Raw genomic sequence first — 19,092 nt, forward strand, 5'->3', positions numbered from 1 at the left:
TTTAGTATGTTCTCACCTAGGGCTACAAACTCTATTAGGTGGCTTTTCAAGTTCTGACAAAAAGTGTAATTTTGTCAGTGTGTGTATTAATAGAAAGTGACTATTTAAATTGTTTTGTAAATTTAAATAAATAAAGAGTTGTTACAATTGTAAACTATTAAACTGCTTTTATTTGCAATCAAAAGAATTAGGTTTATTTAAAGGAAATGAACCACCGTTTTTAAAAGGTAAAAACGTAACAATATATTAGTCTTTGATTTTAGACAAACCACAAAAAAATTCGCACGTGTTTAAAAATTCTTTAAATATTTTGAATCTGCGCTAGTTTTTAATCATGACTGCAAAATTTTAACCTCCATTTTTATAAATGAACAACTTTTTATGCTACTCTCTTTTGCATTTCAGATGACGATATGTAGATAGATGGGAAATACAATTACCTGTATTTTATATCAAATGTAAGAAAAAAACAAACACGAGTACACGTTATAACTTGACTTTATTTCATTTACTATAGTATTACTCAATCTTTACATATTCGGGATGTCATTTCATTTAGTGGTTCCAATTCTTTACTTGTTATTAGATCGAATTCTTGAACGAAATAATAAAAATGTTTGTAACACGCGTTCACATGAGCTTCCTAAAAATAAACAAAAAAAATATATATTAAAACAATATTCCAAAAATATGTATATTTAAAAAAAGTGAATAATTTAATATTTATTAAAAAGAATCTATTTCATATAAATGGTATGAAAACTCATAAATTCTAAACAGTTAAGGATTTATGTATAGATTTATAAGTAAAAAACAATTTAAATATTAACAACCAAAAACTAAATTTTCTCGAAATCCGCCAATTTCAAATCCGCGATAACCCCAAATTGATACAAGAGTTAAAATTTCAATTTTGGAACCTCGTTTAAAAAAATTTAAAATTTTGGTTTTTGAACTATGCATGAAATATTATGTTTTTTTTTTAAACATCTTCTGAACCGAAAAACTATTTTTAGTTGTAAAATAATTTTTCAACTTTTAATTTCGAAATTTAAAAAAAAAAAAAACTTACAATTAGTGTTTATAAACCGGTTAACCGAAAACCGGTTTTTCTTCGAAATCTCGTTTTTTTGCGAACCGGTTAATTTAAAATGTTGATTTTCGATTGCGTCAGTGACTTCACATCATTAATTACTTCGGCTCTGTATCATTCAAAGATCGAATTCTCTAAAAAGCCAAAAATGCTTATTTCAAATTCTGATATTGAACGATTACTTCTCGAAAAGAGATAGATTAGAAGAGAGTGGCAACATAATAGATCACCTGCTGCAAAGCAGATGCTGTCCATCGCTGCTAGAAGACTGAAGAGAGCCCTTTGCTTAGAGGAGGATCGCAGAAATAGAAGATACATCGAGAGTTTGACAAATACTAAATATATGATCTTTTTTCTTTGGAAAGCCACATGTAACATCAAACCTCCGCACAGTGGGGCAGAATCGAAATTTTTTGGAAATAAATCTGGCAATTCTAAACGGCTTTGACGTGCTTTGACGTGGGCGTAGCCAAGGAGTATTCGAGTTTAAGTTATTAAAATAGATCCTACAAATGCTCCAGGGGCGGCGCTATGGGGGCTCAAAGTAAGGTACCTTCGACATGTAAATTTTTTAAACATGTGCCATTTTTTTGTTTCCCATCATCCCATTTCAAAGATTTTTATATTTTTGGAAAGCCCATGCTTGCGTGTGCTATTTATCTCTTATAATTTCTGAGTTATAGGCATTTGAAAATTGAAATTTAAAAATTAGGCCACACCTTGGTCCGCTTTTTTAAAAATATAGGACGTACTTTTGGACCGAATGGACTCGAATTTTTTTGTTAGTTAGACAACTAAATTACGAATAATACGCAAAAGATTTCAGAGCAATATCAGTTAGGGATCCAAAAATAAACGATTTTCAATTTCAAAATTCTAAAAATATTAGATTTTTGCTGCTTTTTGGGCGAAAATGTGACTTAACTCTTTTTTTATTAAAAACAAAACTTTTTTTAAGGACATATAACAATTTTATGTTTTTCTATAAGAATATTTTGGTATAAAAAACATGTCCTATTTTTCGGAATTTGACCTATTTTTTATCAAAATTTCAACTTTGGGAAACATGTTCTAAAATCCCAAAGCTGGGATGAAAAAACGGACAGCAGCTTTGGAAACCTTGATGTGTTCCCTATTTATCCCCAAAGTATTTTCCCAGCCCCGAAGGAAATGTGGACGCTATGGGTAAAATTGTAAAAAATATAATTTTTGGGATTTTTGCTCCAATTTTTAGGAGTTGCCGGATTCCCTTTGACCTTTTCACAAGTTTTTTTACATTTTTTTATTTAGAATGATAAATTTAAAAAACGTTGAAAATTTCATTGAGTTTTGCTAATAAATGAAGATTTTGTTACGTATTACATATTTATTGAGTTTCTAAAACTAAAATTAGTATCAAAATTTTAATAGGATTCCAAATATTAAGAACAATTTCATCCACATTTGTTCCGAACTATTTTTTTTTTTGTTTAGATAAGTTAATTCTTGGTCTTACAAAAAAAAATTTCAAGTCAATATCTCAATTCCATTCAAAAATATGCCACTTTAAAACTCAGTCCTTCAAAAATATTGCACTTTTTCATATTTTAGTATAAAATGTGACTAAAGGTAGGGTCAGACTACGCAAATTATTTGACACAAGATGTTTCATGTGTTTGATCAAAACTACATCAAATAATTCATGGGTTGATTTTGTGTTCACACTGTACACATTTATTTGCCATATTTGTTTAATCAAACTACACCGAAATACTATCAAACACACAAAGGGGAAAATATATTTGACTTGTGGTCACATTTATGGTAATATTTGGTCTAAATAATTATTAAATAAAGCTGCAAAACAACTTTAATTTCTTTCATCAATAAAAAAGACATTTCTAGAATGTAAAATATTACCAGATTTTGCTTTACATTTGAAAGAATTATGAAATTTCAGTACTTTTATTTAAGCGTCAAATATTTTATGTTTCTAGTTTGAACAGAAAATATTTTTGCAATGCAAACAAGAAAACAGCTGAATTTGGTCAAACTAATTTATTTGCCAATATGAAAACATTCTTGTAATGTGACCACTAAACAGCAAATATTTTCCTGCATTTTGGGTATTTTTTTATTTGATCTTGCAATTCATTTGCAAGATCAAACAGCGTCAAATAACAGCTGTTGCATCATGTGTTATCGCAAAAGTAGTGTTGCTATATCTTAAATTAAAAATCACTAAATAATGAAAACAAATCGCGAAAAGAACACAAGCTTGAACAATTTAATAATATAATTATTAAATGTTTATTTATTAAATATATTACTATCACAATTCATAATTGAAATTGAATGGAAATGTAATCATGTTTTATACTTGAAAAATATTTCAAATATTAAATATTTTTCAAACAAAAAACATATGGCTTGAATGTATGTTTCCTTTTTACTGGAGAATGCTATTGAAATAAAGTGTAATACAACTGTAATTCAATTGCTTGACTATAACTCAAGGATTGAATTACACTTGCTATCAACTTGAATTCCAGTAAAAATGCTTATTGGTTTTTTAATACATATTATTAATCGAACACGACTTTTTCCAAACTTTTTTCATTCAGAATAAGAACATTTTTTACATAAATTTTTAATTAATTCCAATTCAATCGCATTATCTAAAAATTTATAATAAAAATTTTTGTATGATACTAAAATCAGAAAAGTGAAAAATGCTATTAGACATATTCTTCTTCTGCAGAAAAAAAAAAATTAAACAGATCATACTGTTTAAGAATTATTTTTTAATTACAATCAATTCATACTATTTATGTATGTATAAAAAATATTCTTTGATTTTAAATTCAATCTGTATAAAATTTCAGTTAATATTCCATATGTACATATGAGCAATTTTAAATTTTGAAAATAGACAAACTCCATGTATAAATAAAAAATAATCAAACATCAGACTATGTTAAACGTATAAAAATATAAATCGCATAAAATTGCAAAAATCGCAACATAGACTTCATGTTTTCAATTAGTTTTTCTCCCAGTATGTCATCCTAGGCTGAATGACTTTTATGTGAAGAAGAAGACTTCATTTATTGATGCAATTATTTAGTGAAAATAATTTAAATAAGAAATATTGAATATGTATATATGTTTAAAAAAAGTAGTGAATTTGTGTCTTTAATTTAGTACGAAAAATATTTAAATAATCTCCTCTTATTTTTTTTAGGTCTTTATGTAGCTAGTGGTCACACTTTGTTCACATTAAGAAAATATTTTGTTTGCCGACAAATAATTTTGTTTGACTAAAATCATCTGTTTTGTTGTTTGCTCTAAATTTTATTTGTGGTCAGATTCAGGCAATGAAATCTTTGACGATAAACGTCAAATATTAGCTGTGTGTGACCGTACCTTAAGTCGGAACCATTGACTTGTTGTTGAATAAAATATTAAAACAATTTATACAAATTTTTTAGAAGCAATGAATAAAATGCCCATTAAATGATGAGCTTACCCCAGGTAACTTCCGAATTTAGACCATAACATTATAAAAATGCCGAAATTTTTTTTTTCTTTTTTTCATATATTTATTTGCAATCTATATATAATTACAATATTAAGCAAATTACATGGCAGAATAAATACATAACATTTGTTTTAATCTCCAGTGAGATTAAAACACATTAATAAATATATATACATACATATATACACTTTTATGTTTATTAATACTTAATAATACAAATTACATATTTACAATTAAAGTAATCATTATTTTCTAAAAGGCAAGTCTAAAATATGAAACCTTTTCAACCTTACAATTTCTTCACTGTCATCTAAAAAAGCAATAGCCAGGGCATTACTATGATTACTGAGCCTATCAACGTATCTTTTACTGAACCTACTAATTTCGTCCTTAACTTTGGGTATTCGTAAATCTCGATGAATGCAATCATTAGTCATATACCAAGGAGCGTTTGTAATCATTCTTAAGGTCTTAGATTGGTAGCGCTGCAATATTTCAATATTTGAGTTGCTCGCAGTTCCCCATAATTGTATTCCATATGTCCATATGGGTTTAAGGATAGCTTTGTAAAGCATTACTTTATTATCAAGGCTTAATTGGGAACTTTGACCCAGTAACCAATACATTCTCTTTGTTTTAATATTTAATTGTTCTTGTTTGGCTTTAATATGGTCTTTCCAAGTTAATCTTCTATCTAAGTGCATTCCAAGATATTTGATGCAATTAGCTTGTGGTATTGGATCCCCATGGAGTAGAATTGAAGGGCAATCTCCTTTCCTTAGAGCAAAAGTGATGTGTGACGATTTTTCAGGGTTAACACATATATTCCATTTATTTAACCATAAAGCAATATTATTTAAATGATCCTGAATATATTTTGACGCCTCTCTTGGGCAATCATTATTTGTTATTAATGCTGTATCGTCAGCATAGGTAGCTGTCCGATAATGGCATATCTGATGTGTATATGGTGTAAAGAACAGGACCAAGTACACTGCCTTGTGGTATTCCTGCTTGTATTTCACAGAGATCAGAATTCTCATTATTAATCCTTACATAAAAATGTCGATTGCTTAAATAAGATTTAAGCAGCAAGTAAAACGGAGCAGGAAGTATCATTTTTAATTTGAAGAGAAGACCTGGATGCCATACTCTATCGAAAGCTTGCTTAACGTCCAAAAAGACAGCAGAACAATATTGCTTTTTCTCCAAAGCATTTCGAATTACATTAATAATGCGATGACATTGTTCAGTCGTACCATGCTTATTGCGAAATCCAAACTGATATTCTGGAATAATATTTTTATTATCTAAAATTGGTTGTAACCTTTTTAAAAAAGTTTTTCAAAAATTTTTGAAAAAGAACACAGACACATTGGTCTATACGATGTTATTACATTTTCTGGTTTGTTCGGTTTTAAAACCATTATAATTTCAGCACACTTCCATTGTTCCGGATAATGACTAAGTCTTAGTATGGAATTATAAATTAGAGTTAGCAGAAGAATGGCTTTCTTTGGTAAAGCCTTAATAACCTTAGCTCCTATTTTGTCAAATCCAGGGTTTTTTATCATTTAGCATTGAAATTTCCCGCTTTACTTCAATTGGAGTTATATGTTTGATGGGAAGATCCATTTGACATGGGATATCTAAAAACTCAGAAACTGTGTTATTGTCGTGTGTATTATTTAAGGAAAAGGGATGAAACGTTGATTTTAGATATTGTTGAAAAACATCAGCTTTTTTTTGATCTAATTTACACCATGTATTATTTTGATCTTTAATCGGCACATTTCTTTTGCTAGGTCTTTTCAAATATTTCGTAGCATTCCATAATTTATGCTCAGGATGTTGGAAACTATTAATATTTTTTAAATAATCTTGAACTTTCTGGTTTTTGTATTCACTCAGCCGTTGTTTTAATTGGTTAGACGCTCTATTTAAATTTGATTTATCAAATGCGCTTCTTGTTCTCTTCCAAATCGTTCTTAATTGTCTTTTATTTCTTATAAGATCTCGAATTTCGTCTGAAATTAACACTCTATTCCGACCATTTGCAGGCACTTTGGCTGGGGTAGAAATATAGGCCGCCTCATGAATAAGATTTGTAAAGTGTTCGACGATATTATCAATATATGAGCCATCTTTTAATTTAATTTTTAAATCAATATTTTGCTCTATCCAATAATTAAATGACTCGAGGTCAGTTTGTGGAGAAAAAACATAATAATTTTTATTTGTACATAGGAAAGTGTCATAATTTATAATTAATGGGGAGTGATCTGAGCTTAAATCATCAGAGTCTAAGATATCCAACAAATTTCTTGGTATACCAGAGTAAATGGCAAAATCCAATAAATCGGGAATTTTTCATGGATCACTTGGCCAGTATGTCGGTCTACCAGTGCTTAAAACCGAATATTTGTTGTTAATTATACTTTTATACAGTTCTTTACCCTTTGGATTCGTAAGCCTGGAGCCCCACCAAGGATGTTTTGCATTAAAATCACCGCCGACGATGAATTTTGTTCCAATTCTTCCAAAAAAGTCTTGATAATCATTATATTTAACACAATGTCTGGGTGGGAAATAAATAGAATACACTGAAATTTCATGATTGTTACATTTCATGATTTCTTATGCCCGTAGCCTGAATAAAATTTCTTTGATAATCATCTAGTATAGAGTATTTTATTGAAGATTTTACCAGGATAACTGAACCTCCATGTGCTCTGTTATCTGGGTGGTTACAAGAGACTAGGTCAAATCCATTTATCTTAAAATAGGTTCTATTTGTGAAGTGAGTTTCTGATATAAGAAATATATCAATATGATTTAGGTTTATAAATGTTTCAATTTCTTTTGTAAGGTTATAAAGACCGTTGGTATTCCATATTGCTAAACGTAAATTTATTTGCATAATTTCCATAATAACATAGTAATCATATTAAGAAGATTAGTTAACATTGATTCAATTCTTTCCATTGAATTGTTGTTGTTGTTTATATTTTCAATATTTTTGTTTCTGAGCACCTCAGAGTACGATTGATTGTTTACATTCTGATCAGTTCTTTGATAAGTGTTATTGTTTGAATTCAATTGAGGGAAGTCATTTGAGTTTACTTGGGTATAATTTGCGTGGTAGTTGTTAATATGACGAATGTTTTTGCGTTTACCAATCAGGTTTTGATAGATTTGGCATCCTTTATAGTTTGCTGTATGATTTTTCAAACAGTTAATGCAGCGCGCTGGTGTATTGATGTCTTTTTTGCACTCGGCAGTTGGATGGTTAAGACCACATTTCACGCAACTGAAAGGTCTCTTACAATACGATTTCGTGTGACCGAAAAGCTGACAACGATGACATTGTACAAGTTCATCTCTTTTTATAGGAGCTTCTACAGTAACTAAGGCATTATTAATATGTCTAATATTATATATTTCTTTATTATTTGCTTGGGGGTCTAGGTCAACATAAAACATTGGTAAAGGTTCCTTGCTTACCCTACTTCGAACGTTAGTTACATTTCGTACTTCATGACCTAAGCATAGCAATTCAGCATTGATGTCTTCAATAGGAGTATAATGATGTAGTCCCTTTATAACAACTCTATACGAACGTTCTTGTTTTAGTTGATACGTCTGAAAACCTATATTACGACCTTCTAAGTATTTTACTAATGTTCTATACCAATTCTACAGATTTTACCATAAGTCTGATTTCATTGTTTTTTAATGATTTATAATTAAAAATTAAGAGCGTATATGCATTTTTCAATTTTTAAATCCGTTTTAAAAACCAAAAAACTTCTAAATTTTTCTAAAAAATTATTTTTTTTACCAAAAAAAAAAAATATATTTCTAAAACGACTGCGAATATTATAAACATGTTAGGATTAGCTTGAAGGTAATTTCGTTGGGGAATTTCGGTTTTTTCAGTTTAAATAAACTAAACCGTTTTTGAGTTACGCGAATATATGTTGTGCAACCTCCTCCATTTTCGACATAACGGTATATCTCGAAAATACGAGCTAACCTAAAAAAACGGTTAGCACCACTGAATTCAGCGTACCCGAATTAGTTTAAGCCGCTGAGTGCCCCTCTTGACAGAAAAAAAGTGTCAATTTCGTGCATAGAGTTATTAAGTATATAAATTGTTAAATTTCATACGTTCTAATAGGAATTTCAATTATAATTTGCTGAATTAGATAACTATTTTTTTTACATTTGTAATAAAATATCTTCTGCTTAAACTAGTCCTTCTAACAATTGTTATATTTCAATTGTTATATCATCATATTTATGTGGAGGGTATTTAAGATTCGGTACGGCCGAATATAGTACTTTTACTTGTTTAATTTCGGTTTCACATGTAGAAGACACTAATACATAGGCGGTGCGCGGGGGCGGACAGAGGGATGGCTTCATACATGTTTGTGGAAAAATTATAAGGAGTGGTCGTAGAGCATTGAAATTTGGCACCGAGAATTGGTGCCGTGGAATAAGACCATGTGGGTCTATTACTCAACTAGTTGGGAAATAAGATCATATGACATTATTTCCCATGGTAGAAGTGAAATAAAGCCATTATGGCATTTTTGACGTTTGCACCTTAGAAAATTTAATTTGACAAAAAAGGAAAGTTCAATCAAAGAACTTCCACTCCAAAAAAAATATGTTTTAATAATTTATTTACAAGAAAGGCTATATTTAGCGAAGCCGGCCGCCGCGTTCTATGGAGGAGAAAGTTCCTAAAAGCAGCCGCAGGCCGCCACATTGAAAAACTTTATTTGCGAAGACAAGTATTTTTGCACTCAGTAGTATGGCGAGCAACTATTCGGTTTCTCTCTCTTAGGGACTTTCTCCTCCATGGAATGCGGCTTCGCTAAATGAAGCTTTTTCTGCAAATGATTATAAAATATTTTTTGTCGCCTGTCACGCGAAAATAACTATACATATGTATGTAATTATTAGAGTGAAAATAAGTTGTATGGAAAAAAATTTTTCTTAAAATTTTGAAGAGTGCAGGGTAAATTATTGTGACACTAGGCCTAAAAGTTAAGTGCTGAAAATTTTAGCTAAATCGGACAGATTTCTGGACGCGCATCGAGGTCTAAGTTCACATATATGCAAATATTTATATGAAATAAATAGGTGAAACTCGTTAACTTTCTGCATTGATTTCTAGAAATATGTAGATTTATTTATATTAATGAATATTACATTAAAAAATTGTTTGGAAATTAACCCTTTGGGTCAAAATGACCCAAAAACTGTATTATCGCCAAAAATTTTAAGTTTTTGTAAAAATTTTGCTACTAACCAAATACTTTTGTAATTGTATGCAAAAGAATCGAAATTTGTTCTTAATTATCGTTGTACTGAGATATAAATGAGACAATTTGGGTAAAAAATGTTAAAGTTATTACAAATTCGCCAGACCATTAACGTGTCTCAGGCCATTTGATCAAGAAATTTAGGAAAAAAAATTAACAGATTTCGAGAAAAATTAAAATAAAAGCTAATTTATAGATTCTTGAAATGCAGTCCAATTTGCCAATTGTCTAAAAATTTTAGTATTCAGTGATATTCTTTGAATTATTACAAATAAATTATAATAAAAAAAAATTAACTTAGGCCTAATTAAAATTTACTTTCAAATTATACATATATATCGCACTTGATCAACAAGAGGGTATTAACTCAAACTTTTTAAGATTTCACTTTTTGCAAGAAATTAACTAACAACATCAATATCTATCTACTGTTCAACGTATTCCGATTACTCTTTCATCTCGAAAACCACATTTATATTAACAAAAACGTATTATTTTGAGTTAAAATAGAAATGCATCGTATATTGTCATAAAAAAGGTATTATTTTAATTTTAGCCTTTATTCATGTTGAAAAAAATAATTTTTTTATATTTAAATTTGGTTGTATTTTGAGTTGATACGGGTTTGTTGATAAAATTTGTATTACTTTATGATTTTAATTTGAAATATGATTATTTTTATAATTAAATTGTTCACATTTTTTTCAGAAAAATGGTATTAACTCAAAAAGTAGATTTTTTCTGCTACAATTAGAAAAATTTTAAAGAAAAACAACGTAATATATTTTCAAATGGAATTTGCTTGTAATTATGTATTCGGAATTTCAAATTATCTTAAAATGTAACCACAAACAGTTTTTAACCTCTACCTAAAATTTATAAATTTTGAGTTAATACCCTCTTGTTGATCAAGTGCGATATGAAGTTCGAATAATTACCAAGAATCTATAAATAAAATACACATGGCACCAGTGTTACCGTTGGAAAATTTCAGAAAGTCGCACAAAAAGGGGATTTCTTAAAAAAAGTCGCACAAAAGGGGGATTTTGACATTAAAAAGGGGCATCACTTTTAAAAATAAGGAAAATAAACAAAATAAAAAAAAAATCATTTAAATGTTGTATATGGGCAAATCCTGCGTGACGAACGTTTCATTCGTACACGTTTTCATATTTAAATATGAAAATTTTTTGGTTTTTCAAATAAGATACTTCCAACGTATACTATACGCTATAGTGAGATTTAAGTGCAATTCCAAATGGCATAAGACATTTCCTTTTAATTGCCATTTCTTGCGAAATAATTGAGCGCAAAATGTTGTGACGCACGTTACAAAAAGTGGAAGTAACATTAAAAGTTGAAGTTTTTATTCGTTATTTTAGCGAATTTGGCAGAATAAAGCACACAAAATCTTATTCCTAAAAGAAAGAGGAATGAAAAAGAATTCTAATATAACTTATTTGCATGAAAAAACATTTGCCGTTTACGTGACGCTCGTTACAAATTATCCAGATGCTAGAAAATTATCTCCTTTTCCGTGAGAAGTTGCGAACAATTCCATTCAAAGTGAAATTACTCAAAATTAATTTGCATTTAAATTGAATGGTCAAAAATATAGCTGTCAATCGAACCATCTTGTTAACATTTAAGTAATGATAAAAACACATTAAACAAGTAAGAGTGCTATATTCGGCTATGCCGAATCTTATATACCCTTCACCAAATTATACTTCAAAATTTTAAATATTTTTAGGTAAACAAAATTTATTTTTTTTAGTTGTATTTTTCATTTTTGGAAAAAAAATTTTTCGATTGTTATTTAAAATTTCTTTTTTTTAAATTTAATTTTTTTTTTTTAAATTAAAAAAATTTTTTTTTTTAAATTTTAAAAATTTTTTATTTTTTTTTTTTTTTAAAAAAAATTCGGATTAAAAATTTTTTTTTCCGATTTTGACCCATTGTAGGTCCAACTTACTATGGTCTTATATACACATCTGCTCAAAATAATAGATACACCAAAATTTATTTTTTAAAAACGAAAAAAAATAATGGTATATTGTAAAATTATAAAAAAAATTCAGTCGATTTTTATTTATAGTTAAAAGGAGAGTAAAAAACAAAAACAAAATATTTCATAATTAATAATAAATATTATAAAGTAAATTAAATTTCTTAAATTTCGAAAAATTTGGTGCTCATAATAATAGATACATTTTTAAAAATTCTTATTAAACAAAAGCTAATAAATTTTATCTTAAAAAAATTAGTTTATTATTAAAGTAAAGCTAGTATCCAGTATATCCACCTTTGTTTTGTAAAACTTTCTCCACTCTTCTGGGCATACTGGATATCAAGTTCTGACTCTTCTCCAATGGAATCTCGTACCATATTTTTTGCGTTTTCTCCCATAAATCGTCTTTATTTTTGAAAACTTCCTTCGAAAGCCTTATCTTTAATTCACTCCACAAGTTTTCTATTGGGTTTAAATCAGGGGATTGGCTGGGCCAGCTTAAAACAGGTACGTTATTCTCCAAGAACCAGTATTTAACTAATCTTGAACTATGTTTTGGGTCGTTGTCCTGCTGGAATGTCCATATTAATGGCATATTTTCCGATGCATATGGAAGCATTACGTTTTCCAATATGTCTCTATACCCACTAGCATTCATGGTATCTTCTATTCGGAATATCGGACCAACACCATTCCATGAAAAGCAACCCCAAACCATTATGTTTCCCCCGCCATGTTTTACCGTCTTTTTTGTAAATTTAACGTGGAATTCTTTTCCTTTTGGTCGGCGTACATTTCTTTGGCAGTCGTTTCCAAACAAATTTATTTTTGTTTCGTCGCTCCATAAAATATTTCTCGATTTTTTTTCGCCTTCACACCCGGACCATTGTAAGTGCTCTTTAGCAAATTCTAATCTTGTCTTGATATTTTTTTGGCGCATTAGTGGCACTTTTCTGGCAATTCTTCCCGGCAATTTAGCTTGTAAAAGACGACGACGAACTGTTTGTGGACTGATTTCGTTACATAGCTCCGCAGAAATAGCTTTCGATGATATGAAAGGGTCTTTTTTAACCATAAGGACGATCCGCCTATCTGTTTCTGGACTGGTTTTCTTTGGTCTACCGCGAGTTTCTCTTTTTTGTTTTTTAGATAAAGCATTTTGGACAAAATGTAAAGATCTTCCTATGCTCTTTGCTATTTCCCGTAATGATTTTCTTTGATTTCTCATCGTTTGAACAATTTTTTTCTCATCTTCGGTACAATGATGATTTCGTCCCATTTTCTTCAAAAGAGTCCTATTTTTTATAAAATTGTTGCTAAAATTTAAATTATACTTACTGTTTCACGTAAATAGGAACAAAAAATTGCACAAAAAAAAAATTTTATATAAACAAATTACAAATTACAAATTACTGATGTGTATCTATTTTTATGAGCAAATAATTTTTTGTAATTCAAATAAATTCGTTTTTAAAAATCAACATGAAAGCAAATAGTTGCCAGATTTTTGACTGACATGACATTGCCAGATATAAATTTTAATAATATGATGTATTCTTAACGCTTGCGAGGAAATTTTCAATGTTACCGCCATTTAAATTTTTTCCAATTAGGTGTATCTATTATTTTGAGCAGATGTGTACGTCGTTGCAAATGTCTTTGAAATATCTATCATTAGATATCCATATTGTCTATATTAATGTCTTAGTAATCCAAATATAGGTCAAAAATAGGTCAAAAATCGAGGTTGTCTTGGTTTTTTCCTCATATCTCAGCCATTTGTGGACCGATTTTGCTGATTTTAAATAGCAAAATTCTCGAAAGCATGTCTGACAGAATTATTGAAAATTTGGATCCCGAAGATATCTGGGGTCTTCAGAAAACTGATTTCAACAGACAGACAGACAGACGGACAGACAGACAGACAGACAGACAGACAGACAGACAGACAGACAGACAGACAGACAGACAGACAGACAGACAGACAGACAGACAGACAGACAGACAGACAGACAGACAGACAGACAGACAGACAGACAGACAGACAGACAGACAGACAGACAGACAGACAGACAGACAGACAGACAGACAGACAGACAGACAGACAGACAGACAGACAGACAGACAGACAGACAGACAGACAGACAGACAGACAGACAGACAGACAGACAGACAGACAGACAGACAGACAGACAGACAGACAGACAGACAGACAGACAGACAGACAGACAGACAGACAGACAGACAGACAGACAGACAGACAGACAGACAGACAGACAGACAGACAGACAGACAGACAGACAGACAGACAGACAGACATACAGACAGACAGACGGACATGGCTTAATCGACTCCGCTATCTATAAGGATCCAGAATATATATACTTTATAGGGTCGGAAATGAAAAATGTAGAAATTACAAACGGAATGACAAACTTATATATACCCTTCTCACGAAGTGAAGGGTATAAAAATTAAAAAATTTTTGTATTTTTTTGACAGACAGACAGACAGACAGACAGACAGACAGACAGACAGACAGACAGACAGACAGACATACAGACAGACAGACAGACAGACAGACAGACAGACAGACGGACATGGCTTAATCGACTCCGCTATCTATAAGGATCCAGAATATATATACTTTATAGGGTCGGAAATGAAAAATGTAGAAATTACAAACGGAATGACAAACTTATATATACCCTTCTCACGAAGTGAAGGGTATAAAAATTAAAAAATTTTTGTATAATATTAAGATATCTGAGCTAGTGTTGGATTTGGTAATCATTTTTGTATGAATGACCATCGAAATACATTTTGTATATATGGGGGATTTCATGTCAAGTGAACCAACTTTTGAAATCGATGTCTTCCGATCGGGATGAAATTTGCACCAAGGTTAGCTCTATTGGATAGTAACTCAGACACAATTTTTCAACAACATCGGTCGAGAACTCTCTGAGTTATAGGGGGTAAAATTTTGACAATTTGGTCAAACAGGGGTTTTTTCTTATCCATGTAACTTATTACCTATTGTTCTTAGCAAAATGTGTCCCAAATAGTATAGATAGCTATTTCTTCGATCTTTCGAAAAAAAATATTTAAAAAAAAAAATAAAAAATTTTTAATATTTTTTTTCCGAAATCAAAAACTTTTTTGACTTTTTTTTAAAATACGCCTTTTTTTTTTTTTTTTTTTTTTCTTAAAATAAAGTTTAGATATTTTCCTTGAACACCTACTTGGTCGCTTAGTGGGATGCGAGTGGGATATCTATCAAAATAAATATTTTGTAACTCAAAACATAAAATTTTTGACTTTTTTTGCAAAATCAAAAACTTTGTTGACTTTTTTTTTTCAAAATGGACCCTTTTTTAATCTTTTTTTTTAGGTCAAACAAAAGCTTAGATATTATCCTTGAAGACCCTTTTGGTCGCTTAGTGGGATGCGAGTGGGATATCTATCAAAATAAATATTTTTTAACTCAAGACTTACAATTTTTGACTTTTTTTTTTGCAAATACGATTTTTTTTCCAAATGGGCCCTTTTTTTAAAATTTTTTTTGTAGTCAAAAGAAAGCTTAGGTCCATTCCTTTAAGATATTTTTAGTCCCTTAGTGGGATGCGAGTAGGATATCTATCAAAATAAATATTTTGTAACGCAAGACATACAATTTTTTAATTTTTTTTTGCAAAATCAAAATTTTTTTCCAATATGGGCCCTTTTTTAATTTTTTTTTTTGCTCAAAAGAAAGCCTAGGTCCATTCCTTTAAGATATTTTTAGTCCCTTAGTGGGATGCGAGTGGGATATCTCTCAAAATAAATATTTTGTAACAATTTTTTAATTTTTTTTTCCAAAATCGAAATTTTTTTCCAATATGGGACTTTTTTTTTAAAATTTTTTTTTGCTCAAAAGAAAGCTTAGGTCTTTTCCTTTAAGACCTATTTTGTCACTTAGGAAGATGTGAGTAGGATATCTATTAAAATAAAAATGTTGTAACTCAAGACATTCAATTATTGACTTTTTTTTTGCAAATTCGAATTTTTTTTCAAAATGGGCCCTTTTTTAAAAATTTTTTTTTAGTCAAAAGAAAGCTTAGGTCCATTCCTTTAAGATATTTTAGGTCCCTTAGTGGGATACGAGTGGGATATCTATCAAAATAAATATTTTGTAACTCAAGATATACAATTTTTGATTTTTTGGCAAAATCAAAAACTTTTTTGACTTTTTTTTAAAATGGGCCCTTTTTGTAATTTTTTTTTTTGCTATAAAGAAAGCTTAGGCCTATTCCTTTAAGATGGTTTTGATCGCTTAGTGGGATGCGAGTGGGATATATATCAAAATAAATGTTTTGTAACTCAAGACATACAATTTTTGTGTTAAAACATTTATTTTGATAGATATCCCACTCGCATCCCACTAAGGGACTAAAAATATCTTAAAGGAATGGACCTAGGCTTTCTTTTGAGCAAAAAAAAAAATTAAAAAAGGGCCCATATTGGAAAAAAATTTTGATTTTGCAAAAAAAAATTAAAAAATTGTATGTCTTGCGTTACAAAATATTTATTTTGATAGATATCCTACTCGCATCCCACTAAGGGACTAAAAATATCTTAAAGGAATGGACCTAAGCTTTCTTTTGACTACAAAAAAAATTTTAAAAAAAGGGCCCATTTGGAAAAAAATCGTATTTGCAAAAAAAAAAGTCAAAAATTGTAAGTCTTGAGTTAAAAAATATTTATTTTGATAGATATCCCACTCGCATCCCACTAAGCGACCAAAAGGGTCTTCAAGGATAATATCTAAGCTTTTGTTTGACCTAAAAAAAAAGATTAAAAAAGGGTCCATTTTGAAAAAAAAAAGTCAACAAAGTTTTTGATTTTGCAAAAAAAGTCAAAAATTTTATGTTTTGAGTTACAAAATATTTATTTTGATAGATATCCCACTCGCATCCCACTAAGCGACCAAGTAGGTGTTCAAGGAAAATATCTAAACTTTATTTTAAGAAAAAAAAAAAAAAAAAAAAAAGGGCGTATTTTAAAAAAAAGTCAAAAAAGTTTTTGATTTCGGAAAAAAAATATTAAAAATTTTTTATTTTTGTTTTTAAATATTTTTTTTCGAAAGATCGAAGAAATAGCTATCTATACTATTTGGGACACATTTTGCTAAGAACAATAGGTAATAAGTTACATGGATAAGAAAAAACCCCTGTTTGACCAAATTGTCAAAATTTTACCCCCTATAACTCAGAGAGTTCTCGACCGATGTTGTTGAAAAATTGTGTCTGAGTTACTATCCAATAGAGCTAACCTTGGTGCAAATTTCATCCCGATCGGAAGACATCGATTTCAAAAGTTGGTTCACTTGACATGAAATCCCCCATATATAAAATATAATATACATATCTAGTCTAATATTACAATTAAGAATTCCCAGTTTGATTCATTTAAATTTTTTTTTGTTGGTAGACTGTTTCTGGGACTTGCCCATATGATGTATTTTTAATTTTCGGAATTGTGATATATTTAATTTTGATCATATTATTTACAAAATCTTAAAAATTATTTTTTTTTATATTATACGTATACAGACAAATTCCGGTATAACGAATCTCACTTTAACGAAAATCCGATTTAACGCACGGTGAAATTCGTAACATTGACTACCTTATATAACGAACGTTTCAAAAATTGTATGCTCGATATAACGAATGATGAGGAAAAACAAACAAAAAAAAAGTAGTACAGAATGTATAAACAAGAAAATAAGTCGTTACAGTACCGTTTTCAATGGTAACTCTCTTTAATAATAGGTGCTGTCATTTTGTCTATAGTGGTTTTAATTGCTCGTTTTTACAATATCGAATGAAAAATTTCGTTCACATTCTAAGCGATAGAAAACTGATTCGTTCACATAAACATGAAGTTAGGGATCATAGAAATCAGCTTTCTTTCGCTTAGAATTCTAACGAAATTTCATCCTCCAGAAGAACAATTAGTAAAAACTACTAAAGATATACATACAAATTTGGACGATATTCATGCCTCCTAATGTCACACCGCTCATCCAATCTAGAGATCAAAACGCCATATGTTTAGTTAAATTCCAATATAGAAATAGTTGCCCAAAATTATAAAAAAAACATCTCGATATAACGATTTTTTTAATTTTACGAATGGGCCTGACAACATATCGTTCGTTATACCGGGATTTGCCTGTACTTCGTAATAAGCGCATCACTTGGCACCCAGTTTTCCAAATCTTCATTCAACAAATTTTGTAACCATAATATTGTTAAAAAGCTTGTAAAAATTATGTGAAATTATGAAATGGTTATGGTAAACATGTACAACTAAATTTCTTCTCTGAGTATAGTATTAGATGATTTTAATTGAGTTTTGTAAGATAACTAAAAAAATAATGAAAAACGGATTTTCCAGGGTCCCACTCAATGAAAAGCAAAAATACCACTTTTATTTATTGACTATGTTGTAGCCGTAGTTGAGCTTAACAACTTTACTGATCTAACATTTCCCGGTGGGTAGAACCCCCGCTGATTACAGACCCTACTATTTGTCGCATAGTGTAATTAATTTAAATTTGTGTTGATCATCTTTTTGAAATTTCCTATTCTGTGCTGGGTATCTGGGTTATTTATTATAAATATCATTGTATTCCGAAATCAATTCAAAAAAATTTATTTCCTTATTGGAATGAATTAACACTGAAAGCTCATTACTATTTATTTCAATTCTTGAAATTATTTCTTTACAGAGTTTGTGATAAAAATTTAATATATTGGTTTTTATATCAATACTACAAGAAAGCTTTACGGAGCATACATATCTCAGTTTCTGTCTCATGTCCAAATATACTTTTAGTAGTTCTTTAATGCGTGAATCGCCCATAAAATCAATTTCTTCTATATTTATTTTTACAAAGTTTTTAAATATTTCTAATACAACATCTTTTGATCTAGAAACGAGATATATTATTTGCGATGATTCCCTTTGAAAATTTGTATTTAATTTGTTCATAATTTTAGGTACATATATATTAGAGTGACAGCCGATTTTTTTTTTAGATTTCAAAGAGTGCCGGGTGGAATGTTGTGACACTAGGCCTAAA

General features: G+C 29.6%; 1 protein-coding gene across 2 annotated transcripts in view; it reads right to left on the reverse strand.

Moving 5' to 3' along the window:
- Positions 1-480: 480 nt before the first annotated feature.
- Mob3 (MOB kinase activator 3) overlaps positions 481-19,092 on the reverse strand; it is a 398,792-nt gene continuing 380,180 nt past the window's right edge. For both annotated transcript variants that reach the window (XM_065500732.1, XM_065500733.1), the window contains exon 6: positions 481-643. In XM_065500732.1, coding sequence (XP_065356804.1) covers positions 524-643 — 120 coding nt within the window. In that variant the 3' untranslated portion in view covers positions 481-523. The remainder of the gene's footprint in view (positions 644-19,092) is intronic.

The sequence above is a fragment of the Calliphora vicina genome, chromosome 2 (genome assembly GCF_958450345.1).
Source record: "Calliphora vicina chromosome 2, idCalVici1.1, whole genome shotgun sequence".
In the NCBI taxonomy this organism is placed as follows: Eukaryota; Metazoa; Arthropoda; class Insecta; order Diptera; family Calliphoridae; genus Calliphora; species Calliphora vicina.